This window comes from Pavona decussata, unplaced genomic scaffold, assembly GCF_977016875.1.
Source record: "Pavona decussata unplaced genomic scaffold, jaPavDecu1.1 SCAFFOLD_23, whole genome shotgun sequence".
NCBI classification, from domain to species: Eukaryota; Metazoa; Cnidaria; class Anthozoa; order Scleractinia; family Agariciidae; genus Pavona; species Pavona decussata.
Genome location: NW_028145446.1, coordinates 549671 through 559354, shown reverse-complemented (window position 1 = coordinate 559354; position 9684 = coordinate 549671). Strand labels below are relative to the sequence as shown.

The following is a 9684-nucleotide window of genomic DNA, read 5'->3' as shown; positions in this document are numbered from 1 at the left end:
CGATTCAAACGTCGCTGACGCCATGTCGAACTAAATTCATAAATTATAAAGCCCACGAGAAGGTATGAGGAGAATTATTACGTGGCTTGAGTAAGTACGACTCTGGCAAAACGTCTTTATCCGGTACAAATGCTTCTTAGTACAATGGAGGCCTACGTTTTTATTTCTTGAAAACGTGCGTCGAGTCGTGGAACTAACGTTGGACCTGTTTTCTTGACTGATAGCCACATCCCTGCCCCAATTTGTTTATTGCTGAGGGATGGGTGGAATTTTCAGTTTCCTTGAAACTACGACGGTGTTTCATCGAAGAAATAAAGGACGCTGTATAGCAACGGAAGAGTGGGCAACAAAGGGTGGGTTGCAGGCGACGCCCTCTAACAAAAATTGGAAACGAAGAAGATGATAAATCGTTTTTATTCAGTTTTTCGTATGTACATACGCCACCTTTCCGTGTTCTGCTTTTGCTGAATGGAAATACCAAGTGAAACTCGTGTTTTGCGCTCGCGCGATGGGTTTTTGCTTTCAAAAAGTTCTTCCAGAATCAAAACCAAAGTAATACTCTGGACAATAACGGCAGCTGCAAACAGCACAATGAACCAATCAGAATTCGAAGCAAAGGCATGTAACCGGCACAGAGCGCGGGAAAACGCGTGCGAGTAAGTCACGATTGGTTTTTTTGTTAACCAATCAGAGCACGTAGTAAAACAAAACCAAAGCAAACGCGAAATGAAAACCACTCTGATGACGATACCTGTGGTCGTTGTCATTAGAATAATTTTTGTGGCTAGGGTCATATTACAATTTCTAGTTTTGGAAAAAAGTCCCCTACCTACCTGCGAGAAAGTTCAGAATTTACAATGTTCTCTAAAACTCCGATTCGTTGTACAAAGGTACCGACAAACCATATTACAACCAAGCGGTTAATAAAAGTTTCACGGTCCTTGCACTATTTTAAAAATTTTCTAATGCCGAACATTGCCAATTTTGTAAGTATATACATTATCCACGGACCGTCCTCTACAACGGCCATATTCGAGACCAGCTATGATTTTCTGTCTAAGAGAAAGATGTCCCTCTAAGCCAAGATAGCTGAAGTAAAGGACTACATCTATATTGTCCCAACTTCACCTTAGTGAAGAGGTGTAAGTCTTTAGGGAGACTTGAAGGTGAAGTACAAAGAACTGTGTAACTATATCGTCGCAACTTCTCCTTAGTTAGAGAGGTGAAGTGCAAAGCACTGAGGAACACCAGGAAACAGTTCCAAGCGTCCGGGCATTTAGAGGCGTTTGACTGTAAACTGCACTCGATAGAAAATCTGTTGTCAGAGCTTCTTTCCTTGTTGTTGTTTTGTATTCATCAAGGACTGTTCCTGCCGTTGCTTTTCAGATTTGAAGGCTATTTTATTGGCTTTCTTTTCCATTCGCCTCACCTGTAAGAAGACAAAAGTGACGTAAGTCAGAAACGCGTCTAAAACGTGTCAAAAACGCGCCAAAAGCGGGTCTAAAACGCGTTTGCTCGGGGTTTACGTTCACTTAGCCCCGAATTAAATCGCGTTCATCTTCGGAAAGTTAACTGACTTTATTTACAAACGTTCCTTAGTAATTACAGAAGCAGTTTGTTGCGACATTTTTGAAAGCTTTTGCAATGGCGGAAAAGCAAAAATACCGCGACGAGTTGTTTGCAATTTAGTATCAACCGGACTCTACTGCGTATGTACCCCAGCTGACATATTGAAGAGCTCACCTTTCTATCGTTCTTTACTTCTTGTTTTCTTTGTTTCTTCTCGTCTTTTGTTTCATCTTTGTGCCTTACTGTGTTACGAGGTACATCCATCTGTTCTTCCTCCGATTCATTGACATCACTATCTTTCACTGTCTTACTGAGTCCACTCTGGGTGAAAACACCGAGAGGAATTCCAGCCTTGGACAACTTGATGGGTTTCACCTGAAAAGAAATGTTTCAGTCAGTGATATACATGTACACAGGTATACTCGGAAGGGCCTTAGGTTAGACTCTGGTTGGGTGAACTCGCACTTTCTTTTTCTGAGTATACCTGTATCACTCACTGAAAAAAAGAAAAACGTCTATCATTCATTCACCTGGCTTAAAACATAACATCACATTTCTTTCACAAATGTTTTATTGTTGAGCACATGTATCCTCTTCGAGCAACAACTTTTCATGCTGCAAGAGTCAGACGTCAGTTCTGCGTATTGCAACATGGAAATTTGTTTGCGCGGAGGTGGTAATTGGCACAGCAAACAATAATATTGTAATATGCAACAAGTTCCAAGAAAATACTTCCCATACGCTGGCAATTAATTTTTTCTAAACAGAATCTCACCTTTGGAGGATCTTTGATTAATGTGGGGTGATTGTATAGGTTGGAATAAGTACCTGTTAAAAATATAGAAATGAATGTAATCAAAAAATGATAACACAAACTGCTTAAAGAAAGGCATTTATATGAAAGGAAAATAATTTGCCTCTGCATTTCACATGATGCACTTTCGACTTATTTATAACAAAAGACATGAACTGAATGCGCATTAACTAAATAGAACTCAAAGCACTGCGCAAAGATGCAAGACCAACACTACCAAATTGCTATGCCTAGATTAAACAATTATTATTTCCCAGAGCGTGCATTAGCGCACCACCGAGCTGGCTATAATTATCTCGTATCAAGCGCAAGTGCTAAAGCTTTCACTGGTTAATTAAAAAAAAAATTGACTTGACATAATTGTTATTTTTCTTCCCAGGGTATGTGTCAACAGCCCAACACAAACAAATAATAGAGAAGAAAATAACAAGTCAGACTCAGACACAACCAAAAAACCTTAAAACAAGGAATTCAGCTGAAAGAGTTGTGACTTGATTACTGTCCCACAAGTGTAACGCAACACCAGTGATGTAAAAGCACCGGATTGCTGACTACTTATGGATTCTAAATATAAAATAACTAAAGAGCTCAAGGCAAAAACATCTTGGGTGATGTTTTGGTATTTTTTGTCAAAATGTTCCCTTTCTTGCTAAAATTTTACCTCATTTAGATTATACCGTTTGTAGATTATTTAACTCTTTCTCCCGCTGCTCTTCAGTATAATTTTCGTCTCTTTTTTCGTGCTCTCTCTTGCTGTTTCTCCCGTTGTTCATCACGGATATTTCGCCTAGTGAAAGACCTCCAATTGGCCGCCCCGAATCTGATTTTTTAAACTGTATTTTTGGGCCTAATAAGTCATTTTAATTATGTCCAAATCCTTTAATTACATCAGCAACCTCACTAACATAGACCATTATTCCAAACTTTTTATCCCCACCCTTGGTGACTTGAATGTCAATATAGAACCAGCTCATACTTGAAAAGGAAAATAATCAGACACCCAGAAAAATGGAGCGACACCTGCCTTGCACCCTCCCCTCCCCTCCCCCCACCCCCCACATCACATCTTTGCAAGTGAATCAGTGTGGGCTGGATTTCCTGGTAGCATTATTGTGTGAGATAACCTCTTCCCAAACTCATTAACAAATCAAGAAGAGAGAACAAAGGAAATCACCACTGTGAAAGAGGTTGGAATGGTAATCTTAATTATCATAAAATTTGGTTAATTTTTCCTTTGAATTGCTCCAAGAATTATTGATAGTTTGAGAACCTTTGTCAAACAATCAAAAGAGTGTTTGTTTCATCTGATTCCCAAACATCTCAAAAAAAAAAAAGAAAAAAAATCAGCTGCATTTGTTTTCTTTTTTCAATCCAATTTTTCAATCCAATTTGGAAATCGGATGAAACATGAGGAAGTAGATAAGTTGCAGGTTAAAATGATTTCAACCTAGGTTGATTTGTATTTTCCTTTGTTTCAGATGTAAATTACTCAACCTTAACAAAGGAAAATACAAATCAACCTAGGTTGAAATCATTTTAACCTGGATTCATTTCAACCTACAACAGATATATTTACATAGGAACAACTACCAATGAGAAAATATGAACTCACTTAAAATTGATTCACAGTCCCATTTTTCTTTAGGTTCATCAGTGATTCTCACTAGTTCACCAGGTGAATCATCACAGTCATCATTGTTACTGTGGTTCATGCAGGCTCCCCTTTCCTTTACCTTGGCCAAGCTAGAAACCAAAATAATTATTGTTCACAGAATTTACACTGCAGCTAAAAGCCAATTTGCAGGTTCTTATTAAGCTTCTTCACTGTGCAAGGTCTGATGGGCTACTATGTTGAGCTTCTGAACGCCACTTGAAGGGGCGAAATGTTACCTGTTGATAGTGTCACTTTTAACGTTAAAGATAAAGAACAGCTCCCCAATAAACCTGTAGGCTGAATGTCAGTAAACTATTGGCTGATTAGTTGGCCAACAAACGCCTAACAGTTGTCCACCAGACAGTTGTCCGACAGATGGCCAACAGTTTAACCTCATCCTAAAAATAAAGCATCAGCTGACAGTTGACCTACAGTCTGTAAACTGCTGGTGACTTATCGATTGCTGTCAGTGACTTGCTGGCAACTTGTTGTTGGCTTTTGTCATGTAAAGTATCATCTATTGTCACATCCCTGTAACATACGGATTGGTATAATGAACAAATGAACAGGCAACAATGGTTCACTTGAAGGGCATTCCTTCTAAATCACTCAAGATCAATTGGAAGGACGCCATTGGCTATGTTGTAATTATTTGAGAAGCATGGTACCAACAAGGTTCACAATGTATTTGAAGGGCGATTTAGACTTGTGATAGTTACCCCCGTTAAATACGCTGTTTTTCTTCCAAAAACCCCAGCAAAAGGGGAGTAAAAGGGTGGCTACTAAACAACTTAACCTCCACCCATTATAAGTAATTTAACATGAGCACAAACACTGCTGCATTGTAACTTACTCTTGGTTCTGTTGGCTTTCAATAAATTCCTCAGCAAGGGCATTAAGTCGCTCACTGTCAGGGTTCATGGTTCCTTCCAGCTCCTCATGGTCCAAAGCTCCGATTTCATCCTCATCATATTCCTCCATCAACTATAAATTTGATTCACAGAGAAATGCACGGTGAGAGAAGTGTTGGGCGAATCACAGCTTTGCATTTCATTCTTACATCATACATCTGGTGTTTCAGGTAAGAAAGGGGTCTCAGGTCAAAAACCTGACAAGCCAGGCTTCCTGACCCGACAAAATGAATGGTAAACTTAAGAAGATTTAGAGAGACCCAGATCTGTTAACCCCTCAGAATTTTTCATTGACAGTCTGATTTTGAAAGTTATCTGGAACACTGATACATCTTCATGGAAATCAGAATGTTGGCTTGAATAATAATAATTGATTTGCTCATACCTTTTCAAATCTTTCGTCAATGAGCTTCAAACCTAAACATAAGAAAACATACAATACCCAATAAAGTAATGAAATAAAATTGTGATTTTTACACTCCACCCCATCTGGGGTGACCTGCACAATTTGCAACATCTCATGTTATTGGTCAAGAGGACAAAAGAACAAACAACAAAACAATGAGCCTCGACACAAAAAAACACTGGAGCTGCAGTTTATCTCGGTCCAGTGCAAATAGAGCTTAGAAAAGGTGCAGGCTTACTGCTCCATCTGGCTGTCCATCCTATCTGTCATCTGTCTGTCTGCCTTGCCCTCCCTTAATCACTAGTATAGTAGAGTTTCAAGAAATTGATAATCATTTGGACAAAAGTCTGAAAAAATGAAAAACTGATCATCCATGTCCTTCTCTTTGCCAGTATAATCTGATTCTCCTTTTCCCTTTTCATCTCTTTTCTATTGTAATATTAATGATAATAACAAATTACATATAATTTACTTTAATTTTGATGCATAGCCTTATCTAAATCTGCGTTATTATGTAAAGTTAAGTTTCTCCGTTTTCCAGCATGTTCGTAATTTACTGTAATTTTTTTTCCATTATGTTCTCGTGCTCGTCTTTTCCCGCCTCAACTAGCTTTGTGGCTATTTGAGGGACAAGCCCCTTATGTAAATTACATATTATCTGAATTTGTACATAAATTGTTGTTGTTGTAGCTTGAGCATTCTTCATTGGGTTCTTTCTACATAACATTCCACAATTTTTGCTCTTGCCCATGTACCTTCATTTCTTCTCAAAACAGATGAGGTCATGGAATAGTTTGTAAATCGTGATTTTGTTTCCTCCTCCTCAAAGAATGACAATCCATCATCGTCAGATGCGGAGTCACCAGCCTCATCTGAAGGGAAAAGGTCATCCTCCTCATCACCACTTCTGATCAAGTCATTGTCACTGCAAAGGGCAACAAAAGTTAATAAATCTAATTGATTCAATCAGCTCAAGTGTAAATTATTCTGACGTCTTGAATGGTTAAAAAACACACAAATGAAAAGGAGGGGAAACGGAAAGAAGGATTGAATTATTAATGAACATTTAATAGTGCTCATTCCTTGTAATTACTAGAAAGGGATTCTACATAACTTTAATTCTAGGATTGCCTTCCAGCTTAAAACATAAGCAACTACTTTTAATTAATATTTTCCTGCAGCGAGTAGCTTAAAAAGAAAAGCGTTCAACATTGGTTGGTCAAATGAATACAATGCAGAGAATCTTATGCCCAGGGCAGGTTTAACAAGCATATAAAGATTAATTACCTTTCATAATCTGCACATTCTTCATTTGCCTGAAATACAATGACTTGTTAATAATATTGTATACACAAGCTAAACCGCCATGTTTTGTTTTCTTTTGCATCTTAAAACAACACAACCACATCAAGGGAGCTTTCATGTACTGAAAGAGAGCCTCTTGCCAGCTCAAGAGGAAAACAGTTCCTACTGTGGTAGCTTCTGTGTACTACAGCAAGCTCATAACTAGAACTTCCATTGGTTTAGAATTTTTTTGTAATTTGCTCTCGAAAGTTTGAGTCATCACAATTCAACTGTATTTATTCCTGAAACCAGATTAATAGAACAATCAATCAATCAATCAATCAAATTATCAATCAATTAATCAATCAATCAATCAATCTCGATTACACTTTTGCCATGTTAGTTACAAGTGAAAAATAAACACATTGGATGTACAAATAATAATATTTATTATTAAAGGTGACCAGAGTCCAAATAAAGTATAGCTAGTGATATGGGCCCACAAATATAACAAATTTAAAATAATTATTTACAGATGCAACTGGGGATGAAATTTAATTATTGAACAAGTTCAAAATTCTTGTTCTTTTATCAACAAAATGGTGATTGTGGAACACCACCTTCAGTATAAATCCCTTATTAAGAGATATATTACCAATAGGGATTCCCTGACATCATCATTACCTTTAAAACAAAGTCATCCTCCAGAATGTTGTCAGGATTGTCCAGATCAAGTGCATCATCCAGAGCAGCGACAACATCAGGGTCCAGGTCTGGTCTAGGACCTGAAAATTTATAAAGGCCGCCATTAAAAACCCAGACGAGAATTAGAATTAAACAATGAAACTTAAATGCTACCTTTTTTTAGAGCGGTTTCCAATTGAGTGTCGTAAAACAAAAACCAAAGTAAATACTCTGGTTAAAAACAACAGATGTAAACAACACAATGAACCAATCAGAATTCACAGCAAATAGATGTAACTGGCGCCAAGCACGGGAAAACGCATGTGGCCAAAATGACCAAAAAATAGTGTTTTGGTTTGGATTCCCATTGGTTGAGAAAGTGGCGTGAGTTTTGTTAATCAATCACAGAGTGTAGTAATGCAAAACCAAAGCAAACGCGAAATTACCTTTGACATTCAATTGAGAACTGCTCTAGACTGCACTGATTGATTGATTGATTGTTTATTTGAGTTTTGTTAGATTCCTTGTTTATGTTCATATAATTTAATACAATCTATTATTATTGTACTGTTCAGTGTAAAATTCTTATTACCAAATGTTGGTGCAGCAAGGTTAAGCATCCCCTCTGGTTCTTCATATCTTGATGCAAATGCTTCACTTGGTAGTTTCAAATTCCCAAACTGAAAAAGAAAACACCAATGCAACATTTACTTGACCATTCTGTTCAAAAAAGTAATAATTTTTCAAAAATATTGTAAGATATCATTACCATTTGACCTGTTTAACTACTCCAAGCATTCAAGTTTGTTCCTTGTTAGAGATACTGTTATAGTTATCAAGGCCACCAGTTGTTCAAAGAGCGGATAACTCTATATAGTGGATAAATCGCTATCCAAATGTACTCCAACCAATACATTTTATCCGCAGGATAGTGATTTATCAACTGGATGAAGTTATCCACTCTTTGAACAACTGGGTTCAGGAAGGCAAAGAACATTAATTTTGACATTGAATTGCAATCATTTTAGTCAAATGTTAAATTAGTACAGTGTACCTCCAAATGATCTGCAGTTGATGGTTTCTTGGCCTCTATCACAGTGATGTTATCTGGTAATGGCTCCAGGGACATGTTTGTCCGAGGCTTGACATGCTGTAGATAGTTATAATCATCATCAAAGAAAATGCCATGTTCCTTTTCTTCCTCCTTCCTTCTTTGTTTCTCATCAGCACTGCATAAAATAACAATAATTAATATTATAGTAATTACCATTTAAGGACAAGTAACACATGATTTCATTTGTCACAACTGAAGGGGTGCCTGGAAAATAGCCCTAAGTGACTTTGATAAACTGCTAGATTCTCCTTCCAAATTACCTTGCATTTCCTTGTAAAGAAGAGGAGAATTTGACATGAGATCAATAGTAACTTAGGACCAGAGTGCAGCGTCAATCAGTCAATCAATCAATCAATCAATCAATCAATCAATCAATCAATCAATCAATCAAGTTGCCCATTTCAAGGTAATTATATGAAGTATCAAAGATTAAATTTACTTACATTGATCCAGTTTCACTTGTACTCTAGAATTAAGAGAAAAGTAGAAACATTTTGTTAAAGTCCTTGTAATTATGATTTGTGATTCTACAATTCTTGATAGTGTTTTTAAAAATAAGCTTAGCTAGATTAAATTAAGTCTTAACAAATATAAGGATTGCTAGGCTAAGGTCTGCTTAACTTTAGGACATGTTTTAAGAGGTTGCCAAATAATATGGAAGAAAAGAAAACGCTCACGACATTTCTATAATAATTGAGCCGTACCTGATTTCCAGAGTCTACCGGTAATAACACATGTTTTGAGCTCTCTTCATCAGCTTGAAGAGGATCCTTTTGACTACGATGAACAAGCTGAAAGCTGTGAGCGCTTTTCTTGTCAATAAATGGCTTCTTTTTCTTCCCCTTTAACAAAAACCTTCACTATTAGTTTTGTCACATAAGATGATTATTTATCTTTCAAAAGAATGCGAAAAAACCTCACAAAATTATCTTACCATTTTCCAACTTTCTCTCACGTGTTGTCGGCCATGTTTTTCTTGCACAACTTTAAGAAATATTGAGCCTGCGCTATTTCTCAGCGGGCATCTTTCTCATCAACTCTCTCGTCAAATAGCTTTACATAAAGTATATCAATGGAGTCTGAGAGGATTTCGCGTTTCTTCTCTTTTCTGATGGAAGGGTCTAATCACAGGTTAACACCCATGTGGCTAAAGCCGGGTAAAGCATAATACAGCAGCCATTGTAAAGCATTAGTCCATCAAATAGCGACAACCCTCTAAAGGCCAGCAAGCGCTTTTGGGAGCTAGTT

The 9684-nt window shown here is 37.3% G+C and overlaps 1 protein-coding gene across 1 annotated transcript; it reads right to left on the bottom strand.

The window, feature by feature from the left end:
• Positions 1–398: 398 nt before the first annotated feature.
• On the bottom strand, positions 399–9491 carry LOC146485961 (protein LTV1 homolog). The gene is made up of 14 exons (XM_085102667.1): positions 9371–9491; positions 9141–9278; positions 8880–8902; positions 8377–8551; positions 7915–8002; positions 7323–7423; positions 6642–6670; positions 6110–6279; positions 5334–5365; positions 4891–5021; positions 3996–4126; positions 2345–2397; positions 1744–1944; positions 399–1429 (listed from the first exon to the last, which is right to left on the bottom strand). The coding sequence occupies exons 1-14, from the start codon at positions 9371–9373 to the stop codon at positions 1322–1324; spliced, it is 1383 nt and encodes a 460-aa protein (XP_084958793.1). The 5' UTR covers positions 9374–9491; the 3' UTR covers positions 399–1321.
• Between the last annotated feature and the right edge of the window lie 193 nt (positions 9492–9684).